This window comes from Lycorma delicatula, chromosome 1 (genome assembly GCF_047948215.1).
Source record: "Lycorma delicatula isolate Av1 chromosome 1, ASM4794821v1, whole genome shotgun sequence".
In the NCBI taxonomy this organism is placed as follows: domain Eukaryota; kingdom Metazoa; phylum Arthropoda; class Insecta; order Hemiptera; family Fulgoridae; genus Lycorma; species Lycorma delicatula.
The window spans coordinates 290,153,629-290,170,997 of NC_134455.1; the positions used below are offsets into that span (position 1 = coordinate 290,153,629).

The window sequence follows — 17,369 nt, forward strand, 5'->3', positions numbered from 1 at the left end:
AGCAAAGCTTGGTAAACTTCATTTCACCACCATTTCACTTCGTCACCACCAACATTCGTTGGTGGTGATGAAGTGAAGATGATGAAATGAAAATTGTGTACCCTCTAATTGATTCAGAAGGTGGCGGTTGATCCTAGTGCTGTTTACCAGTAGGACAAGTTCTGTTTTAGGTAAATTAAATACACAGATAAAATAAATTCTGTCTTCACTGCATGATTGTCAATTTGATAAGTCAAAATTTAGAAAATTGGATTCTTATTCCTATTTTATATAGTGTAGATTAATGTTCATACAATTATCTGTTAAAAGGTGTTTAGTCCATCTATTATGGTTTATATAGTAACATGTCTAAACTTATTGTGAAGTTTTGGCATTTATATCTGTGTGAATTGAACATAGCTATTTTCTACTGATTAATATTATTAATTTTTTAACCCTAACAAATAGTTATATTAAACTATTGTTTAATAATATACTGTTTTTTCACAGTCTACATAAATAAGTTAAAATGAATATCATTGTTAGATGTAATTGGAAACTTTGTCAAAAATGTGTAGTGTCAAAAATTGTATCTCCTTTTCTTAAAAATTCTTAAAGATTTTTTGAATTGTCTAAATTACTTCTGAAATATTAAGTAAAAAAGGAAATAACACAGCATAAATTAATGCACAGTTATTTTACCAACCAATATTTATATTTTGAAAAAACAACACGCACAAAAATAAAAATAATATAAAATAAAACATGTTTCCTAAAAAACTTAAAAGATACGAGCTTGCAGGTATACAGAAAAATAATATCATTTCTGTATTAATGTTTAATAAAGTTTAGTAAAACATCTTTAGACAAGTTTTTCCATAACTTTTAGTGCAAAATTTGTAATCGATTTAATGTTAGTTACTTTCTGAGGACTTTTGCTTTATTTATTAAATTGTGTTACACAAATTTAATACACACACACAAACACATGTGCGTGCGCGCACAGTATTGCAATGCATAGAAATAAATGTCAATAAATGATTGTTTTAAACTATTTTTTACTTTAACAAAATATTTTATCACAATTAAATTCCTTAATAATAAATATTTACATTTTTTTAAATTGTTACACAGCCTAAATGATTATTTTTTTAATATAGTTTTACCCAATCTCTAAAAAAACTGTAAATATAGTTTGTTATACCGTAACTTCAAAAAAAATAAGACTGCCATGTAAAAGACATTTATACTATGCCGTAATTAAAACAAAAATCACATCGTTTTGTTTCCCTGTACTTAAAGTAATTAAAATTAAAACATTTTAAATGACTCATTAAAATATTATGTTTTTATGCTAAAACTTTGGCAAAAATCTATATAAATTTGTGACATCTTGAACCAGCAAAATGACCTTAATTAATGCTAATGAAGCCCAAAATGGAATCAAATTGAGATTTTTTATAATGTATTTTGTACTTATATTTTTTATCCTCTAATAAGGGAAAAATTAAGTAATTATCAACTTAAAAAATAAGTATTTATTCCTACAGAGAGTGATTTACATGTAAGATATGTGAAATATTTTATTAAATAGAACTCTTCACATTAATTGTACTAATCATTCTTAAACTGCTCAAAAACCGTTGAACAGATCATTGATAATTTCCATACTGTTCTTTATTAAAGTGAAGGAAACATGCAGATTCCTAGGAAAAGATACTATCTGAGAGTATCTCTATTTGAATGTACAGGCTCAACTTAGTTCTTTTTTTTTGTGCTGGGTCTATATTCAGAATTTTTATTTCAACCAAGTTCCTAAGCATTTGGTGAATACTTTATAATGGTGAAACATGGAGAATACAAAGAAGAGAAAGGAAAAAAGATTGAGGCCATTGAAATTAAGGCTACAGAAGGATGTTGAAAATCAGATTGGTCTGTAAAGTTTGAAATGAAAAGATCATAAGATGAGAAGGAGAAGAAGAAATGTTTAATAGAATCTTGTAAAGAGGTAAAGTAGCTTGGGCCATGTATTAAGACATTCAATTTTAATTAATTATTGATAAAGGGATATGTAGAGAGGAAACATTTTGAAAAAGGATGAAGGGTAGAATATACAAAACAGAGAATAGAAGATATAGAATTTCAAATATGTTGAAGTTGAAAGATTAATGCAGAAAGGAATGGAGAATAATGTTAAACCAGTCAAATGACTGATGGCTACCAAACTGCACATTCCTTTTACCTGAAACACTTATTCTTATCATTTAATGTATAGAAAATTGAAAAACAAAATCATATATTTATACAAAAAAACATTATCAGGCTTTTCTAGAATGTATATTAATATAAAGCCAAAACTTTTTATTTAATATTTCATCTTTTTTATTATGTATATGAGATATTTAGTTTTTTTATATAGTATTTATAAAATAAAGAAAAGAAATAACGATATTTCCCTTCATTACAAATGAATATTAACCTGAAATTAATATTGGATCCACTCTTTAATTTTATCCATGAAATTATACATTTTACTGTAATGTAGTTTAGTATTATCAGTGTAACTAATGGCTCAGTTCAGACTAAAAATCACCGGAAAGTTGTAGTATAAATCTAAAATAGATTCTTGAATGCTTAACATTTTATAGCTTGCCATAAATAATCTTTATATTAAAAAAATCTTATTATTATAATTAAAATAAATATAATTCTTCGAAAGTCATGTTTAGTCGCCCAGTATATAAAGGTTTATAATTGTTAATTAAATTTTCATATTGTGTTTCAAGTGAGTCAAATGAATGATTCGATTTTCTGGCTTCTTTAATTAACCAGTCAAAGAAAAGACGTGCTGAGTATATAGCATCTGCTGAATGTGGATTGTTTTGTGACTCTTTCCATTCATAAGCATTCTTTTCAGGATGGTACTGAACACCAACAATTGGATAATGCTTAGATTCAACTGTTGATATGAATTCAAATCCATTTTCATCTTCATTAGTTGATAACACTTTCCATTCTTTATCTAAACCAAATTTTGTTAAGTTCTTTTCTGTAATACAGTAACTGAAATAAAACAAAAAAAACTTGATTATATGTGTACATGTTAAAGATAAATTTATTTTTTAAAAAAGCTGCTTTATACTAATGCTGGTAATCCTATACCTACAAATGTTTAAGTTACTTACTTTATTTGGAGGAAAAAATTCTTCAATAAACACATTTACTATTAAAAAATACTTAGGCTTTTGATAAAAAAATAGCAAAATATCATCACAGGTATCAGAGAAATAAGGTATTTTCTCTGTTGAATTTGGCCCTAGATAACATAGATAATTTGGCTTACATTCAAACAATCTAAATCTCTTCTAAAAACTGTCTCCCATAATAATAAATTATGTAGCCTCTCCAATTTCATTTTATATTCTTATATTGTACAAAAAATTTCAAGGATTTAATTTAATCTGATTAATAGAAACTAGGATTTTTCATATATGAGTATTTATATCCTAAGAATAGTACAGTCTACATGACAGAATAATTATGTAGATAATATCCTAACAGACTATATAAACACAGAGTATATCATGGAATTCTCTTGAAAGTTTCATAACCTTTTTTTACTTATGAAAATAATGGAAAGGGTTCACAAACACATATCTTAAAATGATTTGTTTTCCAGTTATTTGAAGTGTATTCAGTGCCATTCAGAAAAAAATTAAGATTGCGCTACAAATGTCACAAAAACCTTTTATCACCAATTAATCAATGGGTTTATTCCCATCTGTAATGTAATGCTTGCTAAATCTTTGTAGCATTAATTTTTTCATGTCATTATTTTACATTACGCATTCAGAAAAGTTGTTAACTGCATAACTGTCCATGAACAACATAATTCAAGAGCACATCATGCAGAACAGTTTTATCAAAAGTACCACTTAAGAAAAAGGGTTATTTGCTGCTCAAGTGTATTTTTGTAATTAAATAAATTGGAAAAAAAATGTTTCAAATGTACACTATCTCAAATAAATGAATACATTATTTGAATTGTTTACCTAGAAAATGAATAGGGACAGAAATGACAAAATTATATTAGCTGATAATTCAAAAGATTTGTTTTTTTGTTGTCTATTACACTGTATGTTATTTATTCCATAATACATATGGCTGAAATTCAGTTGTCTACCAATATAAGAGCTTTTGAAGTGCTTGAACAACTAAGAATGTTAAAAAGGTTCTAAGACAATGGAATTTGGAACATCACCACCAATAAGAGTAAAAATTGCAAGAATTCGTGACAAATTTGAAGCTAATAGAACAGTGAAAAATGTAAACAACGGCCAGTGTGTGCGAAGAAAACATCTATGAGTATTAAAATGCTGCTTTAATAATGCACACCTTTACATAATCCCCAAAGAAAGCTCTCAGGCAATGCTTTGATGAAATTGGTAATAAAAAAGTCAGTGTTCATAGAGTTTTACTTGTTAATAAGTGAAGACCATACATCCCAAGCCTTCTGGATGGGTAAATGAAAATGATCCAGGCAGGTGAATACAATTTTGTAAATAGTAGTGGGACAAGTGTGAAACAAATGATGGGTTTAAAATTTAATTGTTTGGTCACATAAAGCCTTTTTGGAACACAAAAATCTTAAAGAAACAATTAATATGCAACTATTTTCTTCAATAAACTGTAACTGTACTAAATATTTTTTTTGAGACACTCTGTTAATAAAATGTGTGAGCATGCATGTGTATGTAAATACATACACATGTATGTATGCATGCTCATTATAAAATACATTATAGCTGTATTTTATAATTTTTAGTCTATATTAATGTAACATTTGTTTTTTTTTAACTAATTGGTATTAATATTATTTAATTTGATTTAAATATCATAAATTATTCATTATCATACAAATAACATAGAATTCCAATCAAATAGTATTTTTAATAGGATAAGATTACACAATTTAGAAAGATCATTTTTTACAAAACATTAATTACAAAAATGTTAAGATTAAAGAATTTGTTATTTTTAAAGGTAGAAACAAATACAAATAATATTATTGTATTGGTTAGTACATTTGTTGACTGGAATATAGCTTCAAAATATAAATATTATTTTTGTTTTTATAAAAGTTGTAATTTACAGTTGTTTTGCATTGTGGCTTATGTGAATTACTTTTCTGAAAGTTGTTTTATTTATACTCTTCAAAGATTTAGGACTTTTCTGGTAAAATAAAACTAGTTTCATGATAAATGTGACATAATAAACGACTACACTGTGAATAATTTCAACATATGGATAGTTATTTGCAATTGTGTTTTTTAATTATTTATTTTTACTTCCTTGTGCGTAAAGGAAGTACTGTGATCACAAAAAATTTTGTTTTTCAGATTTCAACGGAAATTTCCATTTTACCATCCCTGAATCGATTTTGACTAGTTTCAACGTGATTTCTGTGCATACATATGTATCTCTCATAACTCAAAAATGATTAGCTGTAGGATGTTGAAATTTTGGATTTAGGACTGTTGTAACATCTAGTTGTGCACCTTCCCTTTTGATTCCAATTGACTAGACTAAAAGTGTTCAAAAAAGCCCAGAATCCAAGAAAATTGGATTTTTAACTGCAGTAATAAGCTCTCATTGAGAGCTTTTCAATGATATAAGATACATAAGTGGTACTTATTTTCATTGGCTCTAGAGTTATAGCCAAATAAAATTTTATTTAATGAAATATTTGGATCTTACAAGGGGAAGGCATATTGGTTCAAATCAGACATCATCTTTTTTTTAATTTTTTTTTTAATTGATATATTGATATTAATCTCTGATTGTAAAAAAAATTACAATAAACAATTATTCAATAATGATAAAAAAAATAAAAAAATGAAATATATCAGAAGCTATTAATAAAATAAAATTTTATGTGCTTTTCATTTAAAAAAAAAAAAATGTGTATATGTAATTTAATAGGCATAAAAAGAAGTCATTTGGTATCCTCATCAGATTTTTTTCCATAACAGATGGGCAATATTTTATACTATAACTATTTAATAATTATTATCCTTGAATCATATAAATTTTACAATATTAATACTATTATTCTTGTTGCATTTTCTTGCTTTGAATAGATAGCTAATGTTACGTAAAGTCACAATAAGAACATTCGTATGCATAAACACTGATTGTATAACATGGTTTTCCATAGATGCTAGAAGATGTATCTTATTCCAATATATCATATCTTATATGATATTATTCCTTTATTCCAAACATAATTCTATTCGATACGTGTAATACTGGATAAATGAAAGGAAATAATTTCATGTTTTGTTTATACTTTTAATGCTTTCAGTGATTTAATATCATTACTTCTTAAAGATCATATTAACTTTGAAATAGAATGAGCTACAAACATGAAATTGATGTACATTAATATTTTACAGATGTTTTATTTCATAAAACTAATGGATTACAAGTAATGTTATTACTTGATCAGATATTTTAGTTAAAAATGAAGACATTTTAATGTAATGCATCAGGGAAAGCATAATCATTTCTAGGCAAAGCATAATCAATAACATATTATGTTGGAAGTTTAACACTACATTACCATGGATTATTGGCTTTGCTGCAGCATACTTCTGAACTGGTGATAGATATAACTTATATTCATTTTTTAATAGGTGATGACCTGATGACCTAATGTAATAAAACTAGTAAAACATGAAGGTAATCTTTTTTTTGTAATTAAACTTATTAATTCTTCCAAAATCACTTAAGCTTAACTTACTCGTGATGATTTGATGTAACAGGTTGAGTAGAAAGAATCTGAAGAATGTAGGGATCAGCATCTCTGAATAGGTTGCTGTCTTCAAAATCTGGTTTAAATTGAAGTGGTAATGCAACACTGTTTGAATTACAATCAGCTCTCAACTCTTTTCCTTTATTGGATAAATGAATAAGTATCTCAAATCCCAGGCAGATGCCAAGAATAGGCATGTGATCATTTTTCTCATTAAGCTATCAATCCAAAAAATGTAAATCAATAAAATGAAAAATAAATAAGCTGCAGTAAAATTCATTTTTTTAAAACTGTAACTTGTGTTGCAAGTATAACAAACAAATGGTAGGATAACATTGCTTAACAAATTTAAAAAAAAGAAAAAAATTATTTATTGAGCACACACAATTACTTATACACAGCTACTCATAAGTAACTGCAAGTAAATTAATATTTTAAATTTAAAAACATTAAACTTAAATATGATTCACTTACAAATATGCAAAAATGTTAATATTTTAAAATGTCTGTTATTTTATTAGGAGTATTATAGATTGGATTACTGTTAATGGTATTTATCTTGTATTGGTTAGGAAATACAAGATTGAGTGATAAAGAAGATAGGTGATAGATAAAGGGGTAGATGTGCTGTGTTTGTTTAATTTACTTTTTTTTTCAAATGTGGTGCATTTTTAACTTTCAAATCATAAATCGTGTTGAGTTCATTGTTTCAGCATATGAATGTAAAATTTGCATGTTGTGGTTAGCTACACATATATTAAGTGTGTCCAGTTTCTATGGGGTGATTTATGAAAGTAATTTCACTGGGTGTAATGCATATATGTGTTCTTTATATAAGTATGTGAAAATGTGTTCAGTCTCTGAAAGGAAATATTTAATGAAATTATTGTAGCTTAATTTCTACCTTCTTGGATTGTTTTGCAGATCAGAAAGTAAATGTTTTGATAGTTTGTAAAATGTTTTTATATTTTTATTTTAGTTTTAAAACAACGCACTTTATTTTTTGAAAATGTTGGTAATTTTCAACTAATTGTTGGGTAAAGTGTGTTAGTGTTATGTATTTTCATACAAAGTGGTTCATACAAAAGTTATCATAAGGGATTCAATGTTAAGGTAGGGAACATAATATACCAGAAGTTGCAGAATTTTGTTATTTAGTAAATAAAATAATAAAGAATGCATAAAATATGTATTAAAAACTGGAACAAAAAAGGAAAGAATTATAATGCAGGGTTCTGTTGAATCAATTATGGGGTTCTTTTATTTTCACAGAAACTCCTAAAGAGGAGAACACAGAATGAAAAGAAAAAAATTAATAACAATAAACAAAACAATAAATTAGAATTTTATAATTCAAATTTAATTAAGAGCAACTTTTTCAGGGTAATTCACCAATTTTTGGACTATGGTCAGCTGTAAAGATTTTATGTTAAGAAAAAAGTATTAATTCTACATCAAAATCTAACATTTTTAAAGGCACAAATTCATCCCACTGTCAACGGTTTGACCAACCCACTGTCTTAACAGTTTTCAGGAAGTTTTCATAAAATTTTCTAAAAGAAATTTCATTTTAAAATGGAATCTATATGACCCTTTATAGAAAAAAGATAAAATTGCTGTTTGTCAACAATTATTCAACAAACTCATCATCTTTTTTTAAAAACTTCAAAATTTTAGCAACTTTGAAGTCCCAAGGTGAAAAGTTTTCTGAAATAAGAGTATTACATTTGTAAGTGATATATGACATAAGTCTAGACTTTTTTTTTGTAACAAACATATTTATTTCATCATAACAAACTGATTTTAAGATGTTTAAATTTTGAACAATTTTCATTATGTAATTAACTGAAACGGTTTTGGAAAACAGCTTGCAGGGATTTTCATTAATATAAGTACTTTCATCAATTACGCTTTATATTGGATAGCACTTTGACTAATCAAATAGTCCAAGATTACACCCATTAATTTAGTCTACTCTTATCTACCCTGATGACTATATCACCCTTTTTCATCGTTCACCCCTTTTCTTTATCCTTGAAACATTCTTTTTCATTATTAGTTCCCTAAGTAAACTAGCATTCTCTTACCTTAATAGGTTCTGTTTGTTGAGTATAAATCATAAATTAACTTAAAATGGTTTTGAAATGTTAAATTTCTTTTTATCATACTATTAAAATTGCAAGATTTTTAGGAAGAATAGTTGTTCAGATTGGTCAATCAAAATTCACATCATTACTGGTTAAATTATTAATGTCCTCCCATACCATAAAGCCAGTTATGAAATATGCCAATATCCGTGACAGATTTGTCAAATCTCAGCCTTTCATCCGGAGGACCCTGGTTCGAATCCTGGTCAGACATGGCATTTTTCATACGCTACAAAATTTTCATTTCGTATTCCCATGCACAAGTTTTGAGCTGATATGGTGAATTAATAATAAAAAAAATATAGAATCTTAAACTGCATTAGGATGTGTAATCTATATCTATACTATTATATAAAGAAGAAGAAGAGGAGGATTTTTGTTTGTTCAGGATAAATAAATCAAACTACTTGGTCAACTGCAACCAGATTTTTAGGCATGTTTCTTGGCATAATTGAGAAGGTTTTTAGACATCTCAAAAAAAAAATATATGTAGTAGTGGGGAGGTTTGCTGGTTGAAGCACAAATTTTAATGAACTGAATTAATGAACTATGAACTGTGATCTCTGTCACTGTGTGAGCTGGAATTGAACTGAATGATCCAAATTAATAATATTACAAAAATAATAGAATTAAATTTACATTAAATAGAATAATATTAAATAAATTTAAAAAAAATATTTCTGTTTAACAATAATAGACTTACTGTGGGGACTGCGTGTGAAGCTAGAATGGTGAGATATGTGACCATATTTATATACACACATGAGGTCTGTAAATAAAGTAATAAGACTAGTTTTTTTGACAGCCAAAGTGGCAACACTGTAAAATATTTCTTGTGCATTGCATACATGAGTGATACTAATTATGAGCAATGTTGTGGAATCAAGTTTTGTGTTAAACTCGGTGAGAATGCAACTCTTTCAAAATTGAAAAGGGCATATAGAGATGATGCTCTATCATGAGCCGAAGTTTTTGGTGGTTTAAAGCATTTATGAATGGCCAGGGATCAGTTGCAAATGATCCAAGCTCTGGAAAATCATTAATGTCAAAAAGTGACGATAATGTTGAACGAATCAGAGACTTGATATGGTACGACCGGTGGTTAACTGTCAGAATGACTGCAGAACAATTGAATTTGAACCACACCACAGTCCATCAAATTTTGACACACAAATTGGACATGAAAAAATTTGTGCAAAATTAGTCCCAACAAACCTCACTGTTGAACAGAAAAACAACTGGGGGGAAGAGTGCCGCAGTCTTCTAGGGTGAATTGAAACAGGTCCTGATTTTCTAAAAAAATGTTGTTACTGGTGATGAATCTTGAAAATTTGAAACCCAGAAACAAAACGCTAAAGGAGTGGCACACTTCAAACTCACCACATCCCAAAAAAGCAAAAATGAGCAAATCAAAACCATGCTAATTTCTTTCTTCAGTTGTGATGACATTGTCCATAAGGAATTTTTGCATACAGGACAGACTGTAAATCAATATGTTTACCGAGAAATTCTTGAAAGACTACGGAAAAGAGTTGCTCACATGAGACCAGCCATCAAAGACAACTGGATGCTGCATCATGATGATGCAGCTTGTCAGACTGCTCTCTCAATTAATGAGTTTTGGCTAAGAAAAAACATTCCTGTAGTTTCTCAACCACCTTATTCACCTGACTTGAGTCTCTGTGACTTTTCCTGTTCTTAACTTTAAAAAAAATACTACAAAGGACACTATTTTGGAACAGTATAAAACATTAAAAAAAATGTAACCAACCATCTGAAGGGTATTCCGGTTTCTGAGTTCCAACACTGCTATGAAGAGTGGGAAAACCGTTTGAAGCGTTATGTGGTTCCATGGGTACTATTTCAGAGGTGATAGAGTCCATGTAAAATTGGATTGTAAATAAAAAGGTTTTCTGGACCAATCTATTACTTTATTTACAGACCTTGTAAATAAAACATTTGTCTGTTTGTTCTTGCATCACGCGAGAAGCAACCAACCGATTGCTTTCAAATTTTCAGGATACATTTGTGTTACCTCAGGGAAGGTTTTAAGTGATAGACCAAGGTCCTAGCTCCTTTGAAAATAAAAATATTTATTATTTCTTTACCTCCAAGGAGGTTGAAATTGTAAATTCATTAAGGAAAAAAAAATTAATCTATTTACTTCATTATTATATTTCTGCCACCAAGGCACAGGAATAAATTATGAATTTTTCATTGTCAAAGGTGTGTGTACTTTATTACTGTTACTCTGGCTTTTGTAATTTAGTTTCTTTTCCAGGTTTCTGAATATATTAATTGTTATTTATCAGTATTATTCTCACAACCATTAGGATAACGAACAGTGCAGAGCCTTCCAGGTGGACGGTAATGGTAAGTGAAGCGTGGTCTGTGGCCTTGGGGTAGGCTTCGTGGCCCCAGGAGGCCCCCAAGAAGCATCTAAGTTGGCTCCGGGGTTCGCCTAGGTCAACCTAGGTCCTGAGGGTCCCAGTTCTGGCTGGACGGGCCTGCTAGTTTATAATATTTTGTGAATTGCAAATGAATTCTTGATTACAGTAAACTATTAATTAAGTGTCAATCAATACTGTGAGAAAACATTCATTTACTCTGCTTATTATTCTTGTAATCAAAGTTTTATTTTCTATTGATTTGAGGCAAACTAGGGTATTCTGTTTTTGTTTAATTTATCTTTTGTGTTAATTTTGAATTTTCTCCTTCATCCTCATTCTTTTTTTACAACAATAAATAATCCTATAAAATGGTTCTTCTATTGACAAGCATGCTTCAAAGGAAAATGGATGTCAGAATAATAAAAAAAAATTCTTTAACATTTTTGCAATTATTTATGGTAACAAAACATTGGTAGTAGAATAAGTAAAAAGGAACAGAATAGATGCCTTTGAAATATGCTGATACAAGGGAATGATGAAAATTAGGTGATTTGTAAAAGTTTAAAATAAAAATTTTTTAAAATGAATCGGATAGAAGTAAAGTCTTAGGTGTATCATATTAAATGACTGATAGCAGAACAAAAACACCTTTTGTCTTTTGATAAATCATTAATAATTAGTTAACTGGTTAACAAAGAACATAACTTCAACCTCAATTTTCAGAATGTAATTTATAGAATTCTCCATTAACTTGAAAGTGAGTATGTCTAAAAATGTTCTATTACTGATAGGACATCCCAGAACTTAACAATCATATGATTTTGTAGGAAAATAAACAATATTCTATCATAAATTCTATATCATTCTATTTCAATAATTCTATCATTAAAGTTGTTACATGTTAAATAACCATAAGATTATGGTTAGTTACGTTGGTATTGATGAATTAGAAACATGGTTTTTAGAATTAGATTATTTTTTATTTTAAATAATTTTAGTCTCACAAGCTATTACATCAATTACTGCAAACAAACTTTTTAAATTAATATAAAACTGAAATTTAAAAAAAAAAATTCAACATTAAGATATATTATTTATATTCCTAGGATGTTTTCAAATAATGAATATATCATTTCTGCAATATTCTCATGGTTGTGATAATCTTTAATAATTGTCATAAAAAAAGCCATAAACAAAATTTATTATTTTATAACAGTAAATAACATTTTATATATCTGTAGAGTACATGATTTCTAACTATAGGAGAAAAATAATTTATGTTTTCCTAAATCTATTCATATAAATTCATTCTAATGATTTAATATTACTATGTTTCAATGACTTTCAAAAAAATAAAACAAATAAAATAAGTAAAATAATTAAAGAAAATGAAAATATAAGAATAAAGAAACTAAATAAATTATTTGATTTTTGGCATAATACATGCATGAAAAAATAACTGCAAACCTGAATTTAGTAAATAAATAAATTTAATATAACTAAAATTTAGAATTCAGTACGAATGCTTCAGGTAAAACTCAAAAATATAAAGTAAAGGAACAACAAACAAGTCTTTTTCAGTTAAGTTTGTTTTACTGCAAGAACCAAATTGCCAAACTTTAGAATTGGGAGTCATGCACTCCTTATACCAGCAGATTTTCAATAGCATTAAAAAACAAACAAGTATAAATAAATAAATAAATATGTTTGTAGATGCAAATTTGCAAAATATTTCTACAAATTTGACTTCACTAATTATACTATTAATTCATTAGTGTAATAAGTACTTTGTCAAAAGTTAGTAAAAATGGAGTTTTAATTAACAAACCTTAACAGTTTCATTATACAAAACTTTCACTGCATTTGCGTAGCCATTAGGTTTATCAAATTCTGCATCACCTCCAGGTATTAGAAGTCCATTCACTTGTTTTAAAATATTTCTGAAACAAAAAAAAATAACAATAAAATTGATGATTTAAAATAGACTCCTTTAACTCCGTAAATACTGCACCTATCAATTATCATGAAGGAAGTTGATTTTTATCTTTATTATATTTAATTGTTATATTATTTTTAACTTAAATGAAATTTAAGTTTATAAACCTGAAATTTCTATAAAATTTTTTTTTTCTGATTAGCCTCCGGGAATCATCGTTCCGGTATTACTTCAGAGGATGAATGAGTATGATATGTATGAGTGTAAATGAAGTGCAATCTTGTACAGTCTCAGTTCGATCATTCCTGCGATGTGTAGTTAATTGAAACCCAACCACCAAAGAACAATGGTATCTACAATCTAGTATATTCAAACTCGTATAAAAGTAACTGTGTTTACTAGGACTTGAATGCTGGAACTCTCAACTTCCAAATCAGCCGATTTGGTCTATAAACTTAAAAAAGGTTTCCCTTAACCCTCCCTCTCACACACACACACTCTCCCTCTGTATATATATATATATATATATATGTATGTGTGTGTGTGTTTGTGTACATCTTGTACTCACATTGTGAGTACCTTCTCACTATTTTTCTGATCACTAGAAAAAAGTAAATAATAAATTAAAAATACATTTTATTGTATATATTTATATAATATATATATATATTTATTTATATTTAATATTTAACTATGCGTAAAAACAAAGCAATCAATACTCAATACAAAGCTTCAGGTCTAAAGTTATTTTATGTTAATAAACAACTAAAGAAAGTTGTTTGAATTAATCATACTAATTAATAACATTTTTAAAAATTGAGGGGCCTTGATCTTATTCTTATCAAATATCCTAATTCTTTCTTAAAAAGAAAAATACAAAACTAGGAGACTAGGGTAATTTGTTTATGTACATTAAGAATAGTTATCTTGTTTTGATACATTAAGATAGTGCCACAACATATCAAGGAAACTAAATTATATTGTATGTTATTGAATAAATTGGATTTAGATTTAAGTAAGTAATTTTACTTAAATTTGAAGTGAAATTTTTGTTAATAGTTTTTAAGCATAATATTGTTTTCCAATTTACTTCAGTAACTGTTTTGTATAGTTAATTTTATTTTGTTTCAATATTCCATATATTATAAACAGTTTTATTTTTTACCACTAGGAAAATGGGATCCCAAAAAAAGACATCAGGAGTGTGGAATATTTATTTTGGTATGTGTAGAATTCCATTATTAGAATTAAAATTAGTTATGCTTTTGCCTTCTTATCTGTTTTTAATCAGAATATAAATTGATATGTTTTTAATCATGATTCAAAATTAAAGTACATAAAACTTAATAAAATGCCACCTTTTGGTCAAAAATTAATATTTAACTAAATTGTCATTTCATTAAAGATTTTCAATAATACTTAATCTTAGTAAAAATTAAAATAACAGTGTTTTTGAAAGCTCAATAATATTTTTTTATTACTGTTATGCTAAAATAGAGGATGACTGTGATGATGCTATGCAACATTATGATTTACATAGTTTGTGAAGTTGTATATTGTGTGTGTTGCAACATACCTGCAGAAAGTGTAAATTACTGCCAAAGAATAAAATGTTTTATTCAAATGGGCATACACTGAGTAACATTTTCAGAATTGGAAGAGTTTGTTACGTTATTTAAGAGAATTCAAAATTTTTAATTTCAAAAATCAAATTCTCACACACTATTTATTTAGTTGGTGATTTTAGTTTATGCATGTGTTTTTTTGGGTATCTGTTTATATTTGAACCGATCATTTTTCTAATGAATTAAGTTTTTTTTGTAATTTGTGTTATTATATATTTTTATACTTTCTTAATTTTTTTGAGTGAATATTAAACATGTAGGGTGCACAAAAAAAGGACATTGGGGTTTTAATCTCTTGAATGAGGTGTGCAATGTTGATTTAAAGCTAGAACCACAGAATAAAAATGATAGTTTTAATTGTGCTCATTACCATACAGTGATTCGAATCTTTTCACTTGACAGCGCCACTAGCAAAGATGGTGATTCCTAAACAGAAAGCCTTCTTTGTTTTGCAGTTTGCTAAAAGCAAATCAGTTGTTACAGTTTAACTGTGAAAATTTAATTGTGATCCTCTGAGAACAGTAACATTCATCAATGGCATAATCAGTTTGAACAATCGGATGTCTGTGTAAGAGTAGGTGATGAACAAAGGTGTATGAAGAGAAAGTATTGAATGTGTCAGAGGGTCTTTCCTGCAGAATCGTACAAATTTTTTTAGGAAGGCCAGTCGCGAACTAGCAGTGTTGGGGATGACAGCGTTGAATGTTTTAAGAAACGATTACAAATGAGTACATACCGTTTATAGCTTTACAGAGAAGCCTACCAACTACGCTGTCTTGCCAACTTCGCAATTAAAATGTTATGGAATGAAGATGATGACTTTCTTGATTGCATTGTGTTTATTGATGAGTCAACATTTCATCTTAGTGGAAAAGTTAACACACATAATATCTATTTCTTGTGGTCAGAAAATCCCATGGAATCTTAACGTGAAAGGGATTCCCCAAAATTAAATGTTTTCTTTGCAATTATAAGATGATTTTTATTTTTCAGTAGGGATAAAAGCTTATCTACAATAAAGACCCTGAACACTTGAGCATAATTTTTTCTAAATCTAATAAACTATTCAAATGACATTGTCTGGGTTAATCAGTTGTTTGCATGACTTTCAGGTGAAAGTCTGTATAATAGACTATTTGATAAGAATAGCTACAGTAGGATAAAATTGATATAAACAGATTTCTTCAGTAAAGATTAAATAAATCAGTCAAATTATTAAAAAATAATTTTAAAGTAAAGTTAATTAGCTAAAAATGAATCTAATTTAACAAAGTATGATAGGTAGCAATTCATAAAAAAACTGTTAAAATAATTTATAAAAATTATAAATAATAATATTTCAAGTAAAGTTATAAATACTGGTAAAATTACTTTTTATTTGTTGAAAATAGCTTAATTGATATGTGTTACCTGTAATAAGACTCTTCTTCTCCTAACTTTATTACTGCTACTTTTGCTCCTGCAGCTTCGACTGCCTTTACGTAAGATGCTGCTAAGTATGCTGTTGAATTTGGAGACAAACTCTTTAAAGTATCTCTCATTATTTCATGAAGTACAATACCAATTACTGGTGTTTCTGTAGCTGATAATGAGCTAACCATTAAACTAATAATGGTATGAGTTAATAATAATGAAATCATCTGAAAAATAAGTTATATAACAAATCTAATTTTAATCTACAAAAAATAAAAATATATATAAATAGAATTAAATTTTATATCTTAATGCTATGTTATTTCATATTACAAGTTACAAGCTTGGGTAATGTCTATGAATTCAAAAATTAATGTAATTATCCACCAAAGATACAATGTTTTTGATGATTTACCTAATACTAAGTAATTTTACTTGGTATTCTGTAATAATTTTTGTATTACTTTATTTTTACTGATTTACTTGATTTTCATTAGTAGTAAAGCCTCCAAAAGTATCATCTACGAATAATGCTTATATTTTATTCATTCTATATTTTAAACTAGGTAAATTTTTATATGGTTTAACTTTTGAGCAAACTAATTTTCTGCAAATAAAATTAAAAGCTTAAATTAGAATTCAGATTTTAACAAGTTTTCAGAAATTTTCATAAAGCCATTAAGTATTATTATATCCTAAACATGATATAAACTGCATTGAAACATTTTATTATTAATTATTAGACTACTTATCTACTTCATATTAGTATATTATATCAGTACATATTAATATATTTATGTAATTATGAGTATCTGTAACTTAACTTTATGTTGGTTATGATATTAGTGTTTTTAAGGCCTGTTTTACGCATGGAAATATCTGATTGTCATCTGATAGATTTTTATTGGATGGTTTATTGAGATAATAGGCTGACTTGACACTTTTATATGCCACTACACAGTAAATTATAGTTCTAAACATGCTGAAAAATTCATTTCATCCTCATCATAAAAAGATAAAATAAAAAGTTAGCGATTACTAACTTAAAGCTAAAAATCACAATAA

At 27.4% G+C, this 17,369-nt stretch overlaps 1 protein-coding gene across 2 annotated transcripts in view; it reads right to left on the bottom strand.

Annotated features, from left to right (window-relative positions):
- Window positions 1-740: 740 nt before the first annotated feature.
- Window positions 741-17,369, bottom strand: part of LOC142318328 (gamma-glutamyl hydrolase-like) — a 61,589-nt gene continuing 44,960 nt past the window's right edge. For both annotated transcript variants that reach the window (XM_075354907.1, XM_075354906.1), the window contains exons 2-5: window positions 16,302-16,531; window positions 13,159-13,270; window positions 6,782-7,011; window positions 741-3,042 (exon numbers count right to left, since the gene is read on the bottom strand). In XM_075354907.1, the coding sequence (XP_075211022.1) occupies window positions 2,673-3,042; window positions 6,782-7,011; window positions 13,159-13,270; window positions 16,302-16,531 (942 nt within the window). In that variant the 3' untranslated portion in view covers window positions 741-2,672. The remainder of the gene's footprint in view (window positions 3,043-6,781; window positions 7,012-13,158; window positions 13,271-16,301; window positions 16,532-17,369) is intronic.